The sequence below is a fragment of the Lepisosteus platostomus genome, chromosome 1 (genome assembly GCF_059453375.1).
Source record: "Lepisosteus platostomus isolate fLepPlt1 chromosome 1, fLepPlt1.hap1, whole genome shotgun sequence".
Lineage (NCBI taxonomy): Eukaryota > Metazoa > Chordata > Actinopteri > Semionotiformes > Lepisosteidae > Lepisosteus > Lepisosteus platostomus.
Window position 1 is genome coordinate 52,653,232 of NC_142611.1, and position 19,652 is coordinate 52,672,883.

Genomic DNA, 19,652 nt, shown 5'->3' on the forward strand with positions numbered 1-19,652 from the left:
CCGCAGGTTCATCCTCTACTGTACAGGTACTGCAGAGATGCACCTCAAGTTGCTTGTGGACATTTTCTGCTGCAGTTGCTGCCAACTCGTGGCATACAGGTTGCACATCCTACTTCCTGCCAGTTATCCATGGTACGCCTGAATGGCCTGTTGGTCTCTCAAGATGGAATATTACTTGGCAGAAGAATATTTCATGTCTTTAGAGGTTTCCTGTTTACTTCTATAGGTATCCCCTTATATAGTTATGCATCCCCTTTCAAAGTATATCCATTTGTGTTAAAACTCCTGTGTATGGAAAATAACAGGTCCTCAGCTTGAGACACCCGCTCACCAGAGCCTATTCAGAGCACAGTTAGGTGCTAAACATGGGGCTAGAATAGTCATCTTTCTTTTAAATCTAAAGGTTCTTCTTTGGAAAAAAAATGTATTAAATGTTTTTGTATACATATATCCACATCTCTTACACAGTCAGTTGTGGAGTCTTGAGAATTGGAGAGCTCCAAGACACTGCACTCAAATAGCTCATTATAACATGGTGCTAACAGAGATGTTGTAATATCAGCATTTTTTACTTATAACTGACATGAGGGAGTCATTGGGTTATTTTCTCTAGTATACTCTCCACCAGATAATTTTAATGACTTTTATATAAAAATACCTGACCAGGAACAATAAAATAAGCTCCGTTCTCCACAAGCCTTATAAATCTACCTATCCACGCAAGTGCAGGTGTCCACACACTGTCAGTCACAAATGCTGAAAAAGTGAACATAAGGCCAAAGCAACATTTTGCTTTGAAAAAAAGTAAAAATTAATCCAGAGAGATAACATTCACTTCACTTACTCTCAATGTCAACACCGAAATGATAACCAGGATGCCCTTTTCTTCCACGTTTCAGCCAGCTAATGGATTTTCTTTCAGAGTTGTTTTATGCTAGAACATTTTATCAGTACCATGCACTTTTGAAGATGAAGAAAACTAAGCACTCAACTAGCACTCTAAGAGTCATGCATGTAGTTAAGGCAGTTACCGAAATATACAACCCTTGATTAACAAGAGGATGCAAAGAGGAAAAATACATTCATCATCAGGATGCCACTTAGTCCTGGTAAGGATCACAACAACCCAAAATCTAGCTGGGAAGAACAGGGCACAAAGCAAGACTACAGCCTTAATAGAATGTGAATCCATCAGAGGCCACACACACATGGACAATTTAAAACCACCTATTAACCCACCTCTCATGTCTTTGGAAGGTGGGAAGAAAAGGGAGCCCTGGCAAAAATCCACACATACAGGAGGAGAAATGTGCATCTCTAAATAGATGGAGCCACTAGACTGGAATCCAACTCAGGACCAAATGTTGTTCAGCAACTCAAAGAAAAAAACAGCACTTAAAAATGTGATACAGCATAAAATATAAACCCTATTATATTGGGGATTTTAGTGTAGGAGGACAACAGTTTCTTCACTTTTGCAAATAAAAATAAAAACTTTGCATGCTTAAAACAGCTAATTAATCAATCGTCTACACAGCAGTGCTGCAACTTAACAAGCTCCTGTGACAAAGTCGAATACGAATATCATCGTTCACCACATTACAAAATCAGTCCTGTATCAAGCAAAACAAATGTCCCACATTAGCCACTACTGACAAAGTTGTTCCGGCAGCGGTAGATCTCAAGGATAAAACCAAGAAAAACACTACAGCTGCTAGTGAGAATAACTCATCTGCAGGTAGTCGTGTTTTCTGAAGTCCCAATTAAAGCAGGATGGAAACATCCCATGACTACACCTCAATCTTGCACCTGCCTACCTTCACAATGGCATTAGAAATTTAGAAGGCTGAAACTAATTCGTTCCAATTATGTCTCACATTTGAGCCCAAATAACTTAGGATCGGCTTCTCCACACCGCTTCTCCACTTACATTAAAAAGGTTACAAACAAGAGGAGACCATTTAGGCCATCTAGCTCCTTTTGCAGTTAATTGATCCAAGGATCTTATCTGGTCATTTCTTTAAAAAAAGCCAGAGTATCGGCTTCAACCACACAGCTGAGTAGCTTCTTCTGGACCCCCACAACCATTTGGGAAGATTGTTCAAAATGTTATTTCAAAAGATGAAAAATAAAATTTGTTTAATAAAAACAGTCAAGTTAATAGAAAGAATCCTTTAACTGAATGACTGGAAGTTGCAGGATTGTAAGCCGAGTGTTTAACAACAAGCAGGGTTGTGTAAACATGAGTTATTTGTAATGCAGCGACTGACTGAAAAGTTAATTTGGCTTTGCAATTCCATTTGCCTTGGATTAACTGCATTACTATATTCTGGGTTAATTACCATGAGGCAGCAATGTAAATTAGTACTTACTTGCTGTAGTCTAAGAACTGTTAAGAGTATAATTTCAAATTCCAGATACATGGCTGGACTCAAAATTGCTCCAGGAAAATGTCCAGTTGTATAAATGGGTACACTATAAGCAATTTCTGAATAGAGCAGACAAATTAATAACAGCCTGCTAATTGCAGGACTGAACATCTTGATTTACAAATTCTGTATTTTATCACAGAAAAAAGAGCCCTTGCTTTAGAGTAAAACAACTCTTAGGTATGATTCACATTTTTTGAATTTTCACACACGGCATCATAGTATTTTCCCGTTTGTGTGAATGCTGTACTTTGATAATTTTGGTAGACTGGTAAATTTGTCATATTTCTTTCATCAGTTCAGAAAGTCCAGCTTCTGTAAGAAACTAAAATAAACATGGGTATTCGGCTTAAAAATGTGATTCTAACTAGATATGACTCAGATATGTAAACTGCATAATGTTAGCAGAACAAAGTCAGTTTTAAAAATCTTAAGATTCAAAATGTTTATATTCCAGAATTATCAAAAGCTTATTGTTCCATTACTGCTTCCTCTTAAATCTGCTTTATCTATCACTTAAGCCTGTTCAAATATTGAATAAAATATATTTTCATTGAGTAAAAGTACAATTGTGATTTTACCGTTTATAAGCTGTTCATATTTACACTCAGTACTATCAATTCAAAAGTATACAAATTTTAAACCATCCAGCTATTTAGTTTGGAGGACGAGCCTGATTTACACAGTATCTGAGTGTCTTCTTTTTAATAATGATTTGATTTAATGATTGAGTTTATTTGCAACAGCAAAAAAATTTAATTATGAAAGAAAAGTAGAAAATATGATTTACTTTTCCTTGTGTTGCTTTAAATGTGTGCTGCATGCTGTGTTTATAACCAGTATAAAAATACTTTCAAAGCATTATGAGTGCAAGCGTTAAAGAAAAGGGGTAAACTGTCTGAATAATTTTCCTTGGCACTGTAAATGATGCATGTAGGAAGGTGTATAACTGAAATGGTTGCCCATGTGGGTGGAACCATTTGGGAACCATTTGGGAACCATTGGGTTATTTTACTCACTTTAATCATGTAAAATCGACTCACCAGTGCAGTATCAGGCACAGAAACCAGTTTCAATATGGCATGTTAAAAAGTCAGTAAAGCCTTTTAAATCAGCAGGATTGCTGCAGCAATTGGTCCAAAAACGTGATTTGATCATCTCAGTCATAATAATAGAGTGACAGCCCATGCCCAAACTAGAACATCAGGTTGTAGTACGGCAAGAGCACAAATCTGATGATCAATAACGTCCGTCACTGAAACACAAAGGATTTTAAACTTTGATTCCTTAGGTCTTTAAGAAAGCACATGAGCTTTTTTAATTCTCTTTTTCAAGCAAATGTGCTGGTAACCTACTGAGCTCAAGCAGAGATGTGAAGGTGCAGCTTGTAATTGACACTGTCATTTCCTCTTCAGAAAGATACTGGCGCCACTTTCCACTATCCAAGAAGCAATCTAGCTCTGTATTACTCTGAACATGACTGCAAAGAAGCATCATGAAATTGGCCTCATCGGGTGTCGGGCCTTTCAATCATCCACCTCATGGCAAGTCATACTGTATGTGGGCCCAGCTGATTTCTTTGCGACTTCTCAAAGCATTAATAGTCCTCCCAACCACAATAAAGTCTTGCAACTCAGAAAATTGAGGAGCCTCTATGTAGGCGTCCTAGAATTTGATTAGTCAGAGCTTCTGACCAATGTGATACTGCAGTAGACTAGGAAGTTGTCTGTTTTAAACATCACAAAACAAACACCTCCAGTATATCTCAGATGACAGGAGAGTGCATAACCACATGTGCTTCACTTCCAGCAGGCTTGTTCTACCTAAGTTATTCACTTTCCTTTTATCATATCTACCCAGCTTATTTTAAGAATGCAAGCATACACATACAAACACAAGTTGGTAAGGCAGAAATATTGAAATTCATCATAAATACAGTTTTATACCAAAAGAAAAAAAATAAAATAACCACATCTTCCAGAAGCTCCTGAAACTAGCAAAATGGAAATTCACCAGCAATTGTTTTTTACTGAAATGCTGTTAAGTAGAGTACCTTGTTTTTGAAGTATACTTCAATGGGCAAGATAAAACCGGCGTACCCAGACTCTTCCACTTTATACGGTGGGTCCTTGCACACTGCAACAAAAAAGGGGAAGGAAAGAAAAATGTTGAGTATTGATCTCTAATCTACACTTACCTTCAAAGACAAATGATTAATATTACCACCGATCCCATCTGACTCCATTAGGTGCACACTGCCCAACCTACATTTTGCACCCCTGGGAACATGGATGTAAAAATAAAGATACAATAATTTCACAGTTTATCAAATGTAGTCATCTGCTAAAGAAGTCTGTGTCTGTGGAAATGTTAGGTCTTTTTCAAATAAACAATGATGAAATGAAGAGAGAAAACTATTGGATAAGCGGGCACATTCACCTACAGTTCTCAGCACATTTAAGCATATTCCCAATAAAACCGCTTTTGTAACCAGCTCCAAAATCGTGGAGGTCAAATACTATAGATCTGCAGAGTACAGAGAATTCTGTCAGTAACCATGATGATGCAAGAGATTACTGAATGTTGTGATTGCATTAAAAAAAAAACTTTCAGCAATGCTTAAACAACTGAATAATATATCAGAGTAACAGGGTACTGGTATCACTTATAATACACTGATACTTCAGTAGCAATATGTAGGGCTAACCTTAATAGGAAATACAACAAAATAACTAATTAATATATGTGAATATATATAGAAACTTCTTTAGTCTGAATTGGCAGTCGACACATACGAGCCATTCATTTGATGTTGACTAAGGAATGTCTCAGTGTCAACAATCTCTAAAAAGGTAGAAAAAACTCCAGGGATCTTATTAATCAAAAACACTGCATTGTTCACAGATGCTCAAAAGAGTATACAGTCTTTATATATATATAGATAAAATAAATTGTTCCAGAGGCATTCATTTGCATTTTAATAACTAAAGCAGCATTATGTATCTGTAAATTCTCAAATTAATTCTCTCTAATTTGCTAAATTATTAAGTAATCATACAACAGGCAGACTCAAGCTTTGTCTGAACCAGAAACTAGAAAAGTACAAGATCACGAGACTTGTAAAAACCAATCCTTAATTCATTTAAGAGCTGGACTTCTAAAAAGGTCAAGGGTCATTCCACATGACCTCAATTCCTCGTTGACCTCAGCACTTTTGATGTCAGTGAAGATTTAAAAAAAATGTTTATCCTTGGGGGAAATGATTAATCTGATTTCAAGTTCCTGAATGACCAACTAGTGAGGAGACGAAGGTGCTCTAATGCGAGACAACCTTATCCTCATCACAGATAAAGAAGGATCATTTTGATATTTTAAAATTGGTAATGAAAATGAGGTCATTTTGACTTGTTGGTATCAATTATCTCAAAAAGCACTTCTCAAAATGGTCTCAATTATCTCAAGGTCAAAATTAGTTTGACCTTGGGGGATCCCACAGTGAGCAGGATTCCCCAAGCAGTACTACACAACTGACAAAGCTTCGGGATTACTCAAGCAGGACCGAGCAAGCAACCTTTGGCATCCCAAGCACCTGTTGACTTGTGGGACATTTCTCGCAGATGCCACTGCTTCACCAATTGTTAACAATTCTCACTTTTTTTTTTTACACAAAGCAGTAACTTGTTACATGTCACCTCATTCAGTACACAGTTGAATACACCTAAACTGGGTTGGCTTATAAAATACAAACACAGAAGAAAACATAAAAGGGTAAAAAAGATACAGGAAAATTATTTATAGCCAAGGTACGTTTTTTTTCTTTTAAAATTTCAACTTGGGCAGGATGTAATCATCACACTGTGCTTTACTGTTCATTTGAATATGCATAAACTATGCACCTTCCTGTCAAGACTCTCACCAGCTGAATAATTTGATTTTGTAGGATAGTCTATGACAAACTGCTCAATCTGGTCACCATATATTTTATTAAAGATCAAAGTTTTCCATAGTATTACAGCACATGCAAAAAATGGAAAGGAATTTAAAGAAGCCATTTAAGTAACCCAACAAGCTCACACAAAAAGATCAGATCTTTCAGTTCAGCATGACATAACATCACTGTCAAGCCTCACATTTCTCCAGATTTGTGTAATGGCCAAGATTAATGTAAACAGTGCCACATCTTTTAAGCACATAATGTACAATAATGGAAATCAAGAACTTCAGTCCCATTTTTTACCCTGTGCAGGAGCATGCATTTCTCTAGTGCATGCCTCCACAAGTCACTTATTTTGATATTAAGAAGGTGCAAGCTATAATTCCATTAAAACATAGTATTTTATTATCCCAGCAAGACCAAAAACAAAATGATATTCCTACTAGTCAAGTAGAATGAAGGTTTTACAAAGCATTAAATTGACCTCTTAAAAACTAGTGCCAATGCCATAGCACAACATAAGCTGTTTATTAGCCAACACTTGCAAAGAGTTGGAGTTTTTGGCCCTAAAAGCGATGTGTTCAGGAGAAAGTGGCAGGTTTCCAGGAATTCAAATGCTTAGTCAGCCTGCTGTCTTTAAGATGAGCTTCATTCTCCCTTTAAGAGTGCTTAATTGATCCTGACAATTTGGTATTTGAATGTCAAGAGAACGGTCATTAAACAAATATGCTCTATTGGTCAGTTTCAGGCGTTAAATCTGATTGGGAAAATGAGTTCTCAAAATACAATGAACAATGAATAGGCCTTTACTTCTTCACACTGACAGTAACAATAACTCTTAATGTCCTCCGCAATAAAACATCACGGTAATCCATACCAATCTACTAAACAATCTTCATTTTTTAACCAGTGTTTTATCCTCTGTTTAAATTAATTGACTGACATCCGCACTGGCTAGCCAGCAATCTATCTTGTTGCCAGGGTAACAGTGGCTCATACTGATAATGTTGTATAAATATTTTGGGTCATGATTAATTGTGCAATTGCAGGTCAGATTTAGCCATATGGAACTAAGAAGGTTTCATTTAAAAAACTGCTTTAGACTACTTTTTGCAAGACAAAATGCAGTAAAGCAGAAAATGTTTGAGGAGCAGCCCTCTCAAAATTCCATAGAGTGACTGATTTATCACCATTGGTGAAACATATTTCAAAAACACTTTTAGAATGTTGTGTCCATTTTTCCCTGAGAGTATACCTATATCATTATACGAGTATACCCCTCACACCCGAAGAAGGCTCCACAGCCGAAACGTTGTTTTTGTTCTTCTCTTTTCAGCACGAAATAAGCCTTTAACTTGTTCCTTTGCAGCCTACATATGCCGACGCAACTACCCACCTGAACTACTTTGACCTATATCATTCATGACTTCTTATAATAAAGGATATATCAGGTTTAATAAAATTACCCTTTGGGGTTAAAAAAAGAACAAGAAAAATAATTTTACAATAATTTATTGTTTTAACCATGGTAGATCAGCATAAGTTGAACAGGTCAGTGTACATCCTTTAAGAAACCGAGATAGACAATATAGCAATTAGCCCATAACAGGAACTTGGCTAATGATTACAGCAAACTGTAACGAAGACCGAGACATCTATGCTTTAACTGAGCTGTCAGAAAGCACTTGCTCCACAGACAAAACTGAGATGGCATTTACTACAGTATGTATCTGCCTTCCCCCCCCATCAGAAATAATTTGTTACGGTCAATTTAAATATTGCATTATGAAGAACTTCTCACAGAAGGGAACTACATTCACACTGAGTATATGTTCACCTTTAATTGCAAAGAAAATGTCACAAAATTAAATACTATATGCAGAATTTAAGTCCCATTTCAGTCCTATCAACAGATGTGTAGCAACAAAGTGTCCAGACAAATGTTTACGAAGAAGTTAAAAATATCCATGATGCTTTATGATTTGTACACTTCGACATGTAAAAGATATCTTAATTTTTACAAGGTTCATATCCTAATCATTTACTTATAAAAATGTATCTATTAAAAAAAATACCAACCTCTATAAACCACTTTACATACTGTACATTTATCAAAAGGTCAGATTTTCTAGACCATTTTACCTAAAACCACTACCATTACTTGTCAAGTAAACACTATGTTTCATCACTACATACACTAACATTATCAAAAGGTAATGGGTACCCCTGGAAACAAATGGCTCTATTGTAATATAACTGCAGCCCAATCTTCAACTAAAATTTTTAGTTGGCATAACATAATCCAGGCTACTTTATCTGCCTAGATACCCCTAACATTGCTTGGAATTAAAGTTTAAAAAGCTATACACTGTTGCCCTAACAGTGTAACAAGCCCATGATGATTAATAATAATGCTGACAAACAGTACTAAATAAAAATAAAGCAGTATTTTGTTTTACTTTAACTCCAGTTTTAAGCATTTTGATAGAAGTGGCTCACAACACTCCACATTACTGAAAAAAACTGAATAATTTATAGATACCACTGTAAACAATGTCATATTTGTTTTAATTCACATTCTTTTAGGTAGGAACCTACATTTACTTTTAGGTAGGTTCTGCAAAATGGTCCTGATTCAGCTACGTTAGAAACTGCAAGACCTTTCCTAACTTCAAATAACTAATGCTTTTTGCACACGAAAAGTGCAACTCATCAATACATTGTGAGTCCTGAACAGCAACCCAAATTTCCAACAGCTAGGAAAACCATCCATTTCAGCCAAAAAGCAATCAGCAAGCAATGACATTTAATATCACTACGGTGCGGAAAATGTGACAGACTCATGTCTATATAATTAGTTTTGATTATTTAATGCCGTTTGACTATCTTACCAACCAACGAAACTGATTTAATTGCACTACAGTGTCATGTTTGTTGCTTTAAAGTGGATGATTCACACATTTGTCTTCTATTTGTGTCTCCGTGATTACAATATTATTACCAGAGCTTTCATGGAGAGCTGCAGACCTTATAAGGTAAATGCACCACAGTTTAACATGTAGGTTGGTGAATATACTGTAAGTCAAGGAATAGAAGCACCAAGAATAAACAGCAAGCAATATTTATGCACAGGGAAACAACATTAAACCACTCTTACAATTCCCTTTGCTGGAATAACTGGGAAAAAAAACAAAGAACCTTACAGAATTTTAACCAAAGCTATGAAGATTCTTCCAAATCATAGTTCAATTTCTACAATTTGAAAATAACTGAATAGAACAAAAAAAAAAGAGTTGTTTGGCGATGTAAAAATGTGCCATTGATTACTCATAAAAATACCTTACAAATCCATGTGATAGATTGTTGTTCTGGAATCACCAAGCTAAAAACAAAGTCTTTTCATAACAAACAATGGAGTTGACACAGACAATAGGAAATATTTTCTGCTAAATGGCAACTGTCTAGATTTTCTCAAGCTATTTCACCAAGTTCAGCCTCGGCAACACCATTTACTGGCCACTTTAAGGATTTCCAAGGCAAAGTGAAGATGTACTGTAAATATTGTCTGTACCTGGGACCTAAAGATCTGCAGGAACCAGAAACTCTCTTTAAAATGTATTTACAGGAGTACAAATGGATGTACTCTCAAAGATCATATTAAGTCTTAAAAGTCAAGAGGCAAGAAAGAAAAAAAAAAGTTTAGCAATTCAAGCTTCAGTTGTTAAGCACTTGGCTAAAAAAACAAACTCATGTCTACTGTATTACAGTCTCAAAACTACGTACTACACATGGTGTTCCTCAGACATACAATAACACACACAGGTCAGGGGTTCCTGGTGTGAGTTTATTTGCACAGCACTAGACTAATCAAGTTACATAAAGTGTGCAATGTAAGGCAGACTTCTCTGCTATGAAGTACGGGAACACAAATCACACGTCACCAGCTGTGGCTTTAAATACCTTTCCAAAAGGTGTCAATTTGTTTTCTGGAAGAAGCAATTTGGCCAAGCTTCAAATGTCAAAGTTTTTCTTGGTGCAGCTGGGAATGTTTTTATTTTCTGAGGAAACAAAAACAGAAAAAGAATTGCACATACCTAAGCACGTGCTTTCAATCTTGCCAGAGGTTCTCGTATTCTTTCCATTTACCATCCCCACATTTCAGGCAACAACGAACAAATATATTCACCACTGTTAATGTGAAGTACAAAAACTTGAAAACCTTAACAAAGGATGCAATTAAGTGTAAGAAACTGAATCCTTTTTCCATGTTTAGTCTTCTGTAGCTATTACTGTTAATAATTAGCAAAGCAGGAAGACAAATGGAAATTCAGTTAAAAGGTTTGTGATAAGGGTACAGAACAATGAAGATATCTAGAAGCAAAACGTCAAACATGTCAGTTCCCAAGCACATCCAACAACCAAAGAATACAGCAGCATTTACAATATTAATTAAACAAAAACGGTCACTTTAATATTTTATTAGGTAACAGTTACTTTGGGATGACAAGCTGTTTTAAGAGCCGGTTTAAAATTCATCTGAAGGCATCCCAATCTGAAGGCTTTATATAAAGAATCTTGCAGCCTAATTGGCTAAAAAAAAAACAGCTTCCAGGATGTAGAGTCATATGAAAAACTCACTAGTTTTGAAGTGACTCCTCTTCTGTGAGAGTCAAAGTGACAAAAATAGGTCCACCATAAAATTGCATTTCTGGATCAGAAGAGACAATGAAGGAAGATCTCAGGGGATTTATTCAAAGTTAGGTTATACACAGGACTAAAGCCATTCATCTTCAAGTAACATCACAATGTCTAATGTGCAACAATAAAATCTACAAAATGAAATTGGTATGCAAATACTTGGTACCTGACAGACAAGTATAAACGGCTGTATATACTCCCCTTTTTCTCATGTTCTGTAGTGGTAATCTAGAGAGATGGATTTTTTTTTGGTTTACAGCTCAGAAACAACAGTGATGAGCTCCACAATTACTGGAAAATGGCAAAAAAGAAGCTTTTGGAGCACAAACTAATAGTAACCAGAGGGACAAATAAAGATATGAAACATAAAGAGAAGCCATTTAAACAGACTACTATTCTAAACATGAGACACACGGTAAACAGTCAGGTAGCTAACCTAATAACCTAGGCCCAGATCTTAAAACCAGATTGTGCTACTCATGAGTAATAACTAGCATCCCCAAATAGTGTTACTGGGTTAAACATTGTTTCATTTAGATGAACTCTGAAGAGAAGCACATTATCCTTTGAGATATCCTGAGGTTTTCCAAGCAATTGCCCACACTTTTGAACCCTACTATGAGCAAATGAATACAGCAGGTTTTGCAGAATCACTTTCAGATTCTTATTTAAAAAAAAAATTAGACTGATATAAAAATGAACACATCTTCTTTAGCTAAACGTTGCATATCTATGCATCTGGGGGAAAACACACCATGAAGACCTCATCACGATCAGGTTTTTACAGATTACCACGGGTCATTGTTTCAATTATCTGATGAGAGGATTTCTTAATTTGATTGGGGGTAATATTTTGAAGTCACAAGCTTAAAACGGTCAGAATGCAGCCATGGTCCAGATTCTACTTAGGTAATCTGTTTGGACATTTAAACATTAAATTGTTGCAATTGTGCATTTCAGAACTTCAAGATTCTGATATCGTAAAAGAAAATCATCTTGATCTTGACTATTACAATGATAGATTAAGGGCATAAAACATCATAAAATTGTGTGGTTTTAGGATGTTGCATTCAAATACTGCATCTTAAATGTAATAACATCTATTTTAATTTTAGATGTATTATCTAACCATGTAGTGAGATTTAGATATACATCACTGATCAGTTGTACCGATGCCTCTTATGCCAAACCGTTATTCATTTTAAATCTTTAATTGCTTTTGATTCACCGATTCAAAAAGTGTTTCCAAATACAGGGAGGGGGACCACAATCCACCAGACACAGCAGCAAAATGTTAGGGCAACCAGAAAATCTAAAAAAATCACTTATAAAACCAGCAAAGGCAGACATTTATTTCTAACATTTCATTGGAGACCAAGACGTCTTCTATATGAATTTTCTTTAGCTGAGGATTCAATAACCTCGTAGCCTACCCATGATGCTTCAGTGAAAAGCACACCACCAGGAAAAAGGAGAAGCATGTCCATCACATTATACCACACAAACAATCTACTGCATGACTTTAGATCAATGAGTGACTGAAGGGGTTTGTGCTTTTTATCTAACACATTTATTGTATGTGGTAAGCTATTTTTTCTGGTACTATTTTAGAAGGTTTTGGTTTCATATGCTATATCTTGATTAACCGTTTTGAAACTGGTTTTGTAATTATGATTAGAATAAAACTAATTTAAAATAATCCACCATTGACAGTTTCTGAAAAAAAGAATTAAAAATGTTCCAGAACAGAGTAATCTGGATTACAAAATGTAGAATAACAGCCTCCATATCAATTAAAAAACAGTACATATCAGACTGGTTTTAAAACACTTTCCCCATCCCCCCCGCATGAACAGTAGAAAACATTGCATTCTGCTAAAAAAAACTTTTAAAACCTCTTATCTGCTGTGATATGGCAAGTTAAGTTTAATGTTCTGCTGTTCCCTATTTATTGTATTAAATTGCTTAGGCACGCAATGGGCGTGTTTGACTCTGGATTAGAACCTGTGTTCAAAGGCAACACAGCAGAAAAAGAAAATAGCAAAAGGGACTGTGGGATCTCTGAACGTTCATATGTACAGTACAAACAATAAAACAAGGAAAGCAAAACACCTTTCCGTCTCTTCTCCAAAAGCATGAGTGTGAATCAGTTCTAGCAACAAAATTGTGAAATTGACACGCGGCATAAAACAAGAAGTTATTGCATAATTACAGGATAACTACAATTCACAGGGGCCTTGCTAAAAAAGAACATACACAATCAAAGCTAATGTCAAAAGAGAGAAAAACTCCCAGAATTCTGCACATCTACTTTTTAACCAAACTGCTCTCAAAGTCAGTCACGTATTCCATTTTAATGTACATTACATTTTAACTCCCCCCTTTTAACCTTTTTTTAAAAAAAAGGTAATTATGGGTCACGTCAAGTTTTTGAGTTTGAATTTTATTAACCCCTAATATGCCAGACTGAAATGTGAAGGAAATAGACTTTTAGAGTAGGCAAAAACTTAATTCTAATAAGCAACACTAAGCTTTTAGGGACCCATTTGGCACAGTAATGAGTAAGTGCTGTTAGTTTTTTTATGGCCGTTGGACGCTCATTCATGCTGTGTGGCCCGTCTAAGTGGGACTTGTCACTTGTCCCATTTGCTTCCATTACAACATTCCTGATGCTAAACAGTGACTGCTGACAACTTATATAGAGACGGTGGTGGAGTGAAAAGCATTAATCCTTCTGCGCATGTAAACTCTGCGAGACGTTGCTAGCTTTTTATTTGATACAAATTGCCTAGAGACGTATATGCAAGCAGCTTCATTATGTGCTTGCCAGGCATGCAGTTCTTCAACTCTGCAGGAATGAATGTCAAAACGGATGACGGATCTGCAGCTGTAAGAGCCGTAAAAAGGCCAATGTTTCCTGGTTCCCTCTGGCCTTTTTCTTTCTTTGCAGTTCCAATATCTACGCCCTGGAGCTCCTAACATTCCCCAACCTCTCACATCACTGCACGTGAATTGTTTGTTTTGTCCCTTGTATCACAATTATAGTGCTTCCAAATGCTACAGTAGCTTAAATAAAAAAAAAACACAAGAACACGCTTCAGATAAGGGGTAGATATTAATCAAAGCAATTTAACGCCTGGGGACAAAAAGTCCAGATTAACTGTTGATCCCTTACTATGTGAAACCGTGAGGCAAAATGTATTCTAAACAAATTTCCATTACGTTTCTCAATGTGACTCACAAATTAAAGCAAAATCCAAAACAGAGCAAATTGTATTGCTCCAAACAAGTTTTCAGTCACCTGTATACACTGTCAACTCTGAAATTCTCAAGGCTGTAAACGTTTCTGTGAAAGGCTGCAAAAATGCATGTTTCATTCAAATATTCACTGTTCTCCAATTACCATAGCTTACAAATAACAAATAAAACAGATTTGTCCTTTGTACACACAAACATTCATCCTAAATGTGAATTTGACAACATAAATAGGAATTAAAAGGGCATTCATTTTCAAAAGTTTCTTTTCCTCAAACTAACTTGCACATATAGCTTACTTTAGCCCAACTTGGTCAATGCCAATGGGAATTAAGGTTTAGAGCCCATGCACCAAACAGTACAAAGTGGTCTTATAGCCAGTGGACCCTCTAAAGCTCATAAAAGCCAGCCACTGCTACTGCCTGTGGGAGCACAAGCTTAAGAGGAACAATGCATCTTTCATTGTCTACCCTTGAAAGCTTATCCAGGGCATGAATTAGACTGGCTCTCTGGCAATAAGCTGCTTGGAGACCAGCAGCTATTGATACAAGAACTCTAACAGGAAAGAAAAAAAGAAAGTTACAATTTTGTTTAAAAAAAATAACATGGTTTTCCAGTGAACTGGGTAATCTTTTCTCTAGTAAACAATAGCCTTTACCGAACTCAAGACTCAATTTTTTGACTGCATACTTGTTAAAATGCTTTTTTACTAGGAAATAGAAAGCAGCAGTATTGCGCCACTCGAAGTTATGAAACATTCTATATATATAAATAAAAGTGAGGTCTTCTTTTCCCATGCATTGATTACACCGAATGTATAAAAAGAAATGCAGGGTATACTCAGTATGCCCCCAGCTGAAACTAAATGCTTGTAATATGAACTGAAGCAATGTGAGAAATGTTCGTGAACGGTGTTGTCAGTGAGTGTTTACTCTATCAGCTTTCTCTAGGAAATGGCAGACCATCTAGCAATTAAATGAATTTACTGTATTTAAAAACCACAGAAACCAGTACCCTGCATAACCCTACTTTCATTTCCTTGCCAGCCCACACAAGAGTGTAAAAACACATTTTGGTGGTAAATAATTTGGTATGAAACGATTACTTGATGAGACAAGAGTTTACATACAAACAAGCTTGATCTCCAACTATCCCATCTACTAGGAGTTTTTTTTACTATGCTCCATAACTAGCAATAATAATTATTCCTACTTTAAAAGTATATCCTAAACCAGAATTTTCCAGAACATGTGTATACTGTATATTACTTTGTTTGATCTTCCATAAAAGAGGTCTTTAGTAAAAGTTAACCATATTCAGTTACTAATTTATGTCAAATTGCAATACCCAACGTCTTAACAAAATTTAGACTATTTTACTAGTAGTGTTGTATTTCTTCACAATTTTAAATCCTAAATGTTTTTAAGCTGAAAGCAGAAATCATTGGTCACACCATCTCACCAAAGATCACATTTTATACTTCAGTTCTCTTGGTTCTGAACTTTGAAACATCCAAACAGTTAGAACAGCAATATTTTCATGCAGCTTTTTTTCTCCTTTTTGTTTTAAAAAGCCTTTCAAATTGAAGATTGTACTTGAAGTGTTGCATATACTGTACAGTATACACCCCATAGCAATTGAATACATAGCTTTGAAAAAAAAAATCTAGGTTTTGAGAAAAAATGATAGTTTGGTCAAAGTTGTTACATTTTGTAACATTTTACTACCAGAAGGACGAGATTAGTAAATGGCGGCCAACAAATGACACAAGAACCCAGCAGAAAATTAGACAATTCCAACAGCTACAGAGATAAAATACATGATTTTTTTTTCCCCAACCACAGCTGGTAATACCATATTAAATTTAAATCAATTAAGAGTTTATAGTTTCACAGACAATTAACAGAAATTGTCAATTAGCCGACTGTCCACACTTCCGATGACTATCAAAATTACTGTGCTATTCAAACTTAACATTAGAACACAAATTCTGATATTAACATCGAAATATTACACTTCAACCAAATTATAGTGACAGTAGTAAGATGAAAAGCAAAATATATTTCATACCCCTCACCCTGGCATGTATTACAAGGTTTTATTCGGATAAAATCACATACAATCTGCAACACAGATTTCCTGAAGTTACTCCAGAGTTTATATACTGGTAAAATACTCAATTTTTTATAATACAAAATACATTTCCTAGGCTCTATTGACTGACAGAGCAGGGAAAAAACATTAAACACAAGGTTAGCTTAGGGTCACAGCATCATGACAATATTCTCCACTTAACATGGGGAGCAGTTTTCTTCTCAGCAGCAAGTACAAGATATTTACTCTAAATTCCACATTACCACCTCCTAATTGGCACCATACTAGGGGGGATCCAAGTTGCCGAGTAACATTCCATTATGTCCCTCATTAAAGAACATTAATGACTGCATCTTGGCCAATTCCACTTCCTTACCCAATGATTTAATTTCCTGAACAGTACTGTTCGGTTCACCTCCAAAAGGCTCCCAAGGTTATCTAAATGCAACAAGGCCACCAGTGGTCAGTTTATCACCTTGTTTCTCTGCTCACCCTGCCCTTTAAACCAAAAAAAAAAATCAACAAGCAAAATTTAATGAATTTACCACCATTCACCTCAAGACCTGCAACGCATCAACAGGCTGCAACGCATCAAATTTCAACAAAACTAACCCTTGAGTATTTCAAATGTATCTAAATGCAATATTAGCATCAAAGCACGGATCACTTTAAACCACAAATCCTCTGGGCCTGTTTAAAAGGCAAGCGGATTTAATCTGGATTTCTACACGGTGAATCACAAAAAAAACTGTACAAAACAGACGCTTTTATCAAATGTACTTTAAGGAGTAACCCAACTGGCTGATGATATTACAATTCTGTCTGTACACTAAGACAAAAGAGCTTTCATATAAGGCAAAAAAACAGCTGGTTACATTGAGAGAAAGCAGTCTTGAACAGAATACATAGGGAGCCAACAGGAGTACTCTCATGCTAGCTTTAAATTTAGTGTCCTTTAGAAAAAATTATCTACATCTAAACTCTGTTTCTCAAAAACATGTCACGAGTCGGCAGCAGGCCTTCACGACTTTCCACGTGAACTCAATTAAAAAATTAATTTCACATTTAATGAATACGAGCAGAATACAATTTTACAAAATCCCAACACTCTAAGTAAGCTTATATTCTGCTCCATTACCCTTAATGAAAATCCACAACAAAAATCATACATGAACCACATTGTCCGAAATCAAGGGCACATTTTAGCGCATGACCATTCAAAAAAGTCCCTTGTTCCTCTAACCCACATGACAATCTCATGGTTAGGCAATATTGACATATGTGAAAAAACCTCATCATGCAGTTACAAGATTCATATACAAAACATGTGAAGAAGTTGAGCTTTCACATGGTAGGAGGCATTCATATGTCCTTCTCTGGTATTCATTAACATTTTAAACATACAACTCTCCTAAGGAAAAGCAAATAATCCACTAAACAGAATTTTGAACACATAACCATAATTTCTTTTTTTAATGTTAAAAGTTTACTTGTGAATTGTATACCGTGATGCTAATGTGTTTTGGGGTACATGCAACAGGCAGCGCTCACCAAATAGTGTCTATAGAAACATTTCTCTCTTTATGTCCATCTGATGGGTTAAGGTAAGAATCTCTCTTTAAACTGCTGATTTTCCTGCTAGTTGATGCTTTATTACTAAAGATACCACAGATGTGCATTTTTCTGCATTGGATTTAGGATCAGGATCTTGTTAACCTAATCTGGTTTAGGTGAAATAAATGTTTTAAGGTTTTGTTAGACGGGCACCTACGATTGCGAAACATAAAACATTTTAAGGATTCTAATTTCCAGTATGGCGAAAAGTACACCCCCTTAAGATTTTATGGTTTAACATATTGAAGCATGTCTGACCTCTAACACCACACAAGGTCTACTTAGTCATAATTAAAAATTAAGCTAGCATTCAGTATCTTTGTCCAACAAGGTAAGTTCATCGTTAGTTCTACCATATCTCTTAAGAGGTAAGAGAAGGTATATTTTTTTCCAACACAAAATTTTATTGCAGGTCTAAGCAAATTGTTTTTGCTCACGTGCAACAGTGTATAAAAAGAACAGAAATGAACATCAATTACTTCTTTATCTTTCAGGTTCTGTTTACATTAAGTGTTATTTTAGCTTGTATGTAATACATGCCATTGTGATTCTATAGTTGTAAGGACAAAAAAATCTTACAAATATAAGTTAGCAAAAATCTGCTTTTGAAGAATGTTGTATGTTGTAAATTTCTAAGCACTTTCTAGTACTGCAAGCATGACATTCAGGATCTTGGTTGTCTTTTTATCAGTCTGAAATTACCCCAATTCAATACTGAACATTTCATGGAACTGGAGAAAGTGTACTCATTTGTTTTCATGAACAGGCTTTATAAAAGAAAAAAACAACTTAAACGCACCATGCAGTCCACATAAATTTACCGGACATTAAAAGGTAATGAAACATCAATTTTCATACATTTATATTCATAGAACAAACTGACATCAACTTTTAAAACTCACTATGATTACAAAAGCACTGCTTAATAAGTCTGTTAATAAAAAATACAAGACAACCCATATAAAAAAAATCATTATAAAAAGCAGTGCAATAATGCCTCCTTCCAAATTTATTGAATTATTCACTAAATACATTTCATTTCTCTAATTTAATTCACATCCAGAATTATATTCCTCTTAAAAAATAAAATTTTTTGGTAATAACTGATTTTGATAGTTTCAACAAGATACATATCACAAAACAAGCTATACATAAACCTGAAGCAAAACAAATCTTGGTATTACCACCCAAAACTTTCCATTGCTTTCCACTTCCATTCTCTCCCTTTTACCATGCAGTTGTTCATAAAACTTATATGCTTTGACTTGCAAAACTTGTAAAAATGTGCTCTTGGTTTATAGCTGTAAAAAAATCACAGATCCTGTACTTTCTTTTCTTAACTAGAAAAAGTAATATTTTACATGAATTTACATGATTTTCAGATTCTTAAAAAGAGACCATACACAACTAGTCCTAACAAAGGCCTTTCAGTATAATCAATATACTATACTTTATTAACAGTCAACATTTTATAACCTAAGCCAACCATGCAGTAGTTTTATTAGCGAGTGCCTTAAAAGAGATGGTTTAAATCAACACCAATTTTTATGTGGATTAAACTCATTTTCAATAGCAGTGGAAATTTCACTTCAAATTTATACAACATCCAGTATGCATAATTTAATTTC

The 19,652-nt window shown here is 35.4% G+C and overlaps 1 protein-coding gene across 3 annotated transcripts in view; it reads right to left on the reverse strand.

Annotated features, from left to right (window-relative positions):
• Positions 1-19,652, reverse strand: part of mllt3 (MLLT3 super elongation complex subunit) — a 126,525-nt gene that overhangs the window by 62,394 nt on the left and 44,479 nt on the right. For all 3 annotated transcript variants that reach the window (XM_088632071.1, XM_088632051.1, XM_088632061.1), the window contains one exon: positions 4,483-4,565. In XM_088632071.1, the coding sequence (XP_088488197.1) occupies positions 4,483-4,565 (83 nt within the window). The remainder of the gene's footprint in view (positions 1-4,482; positions 4,566-19,652) is intronic.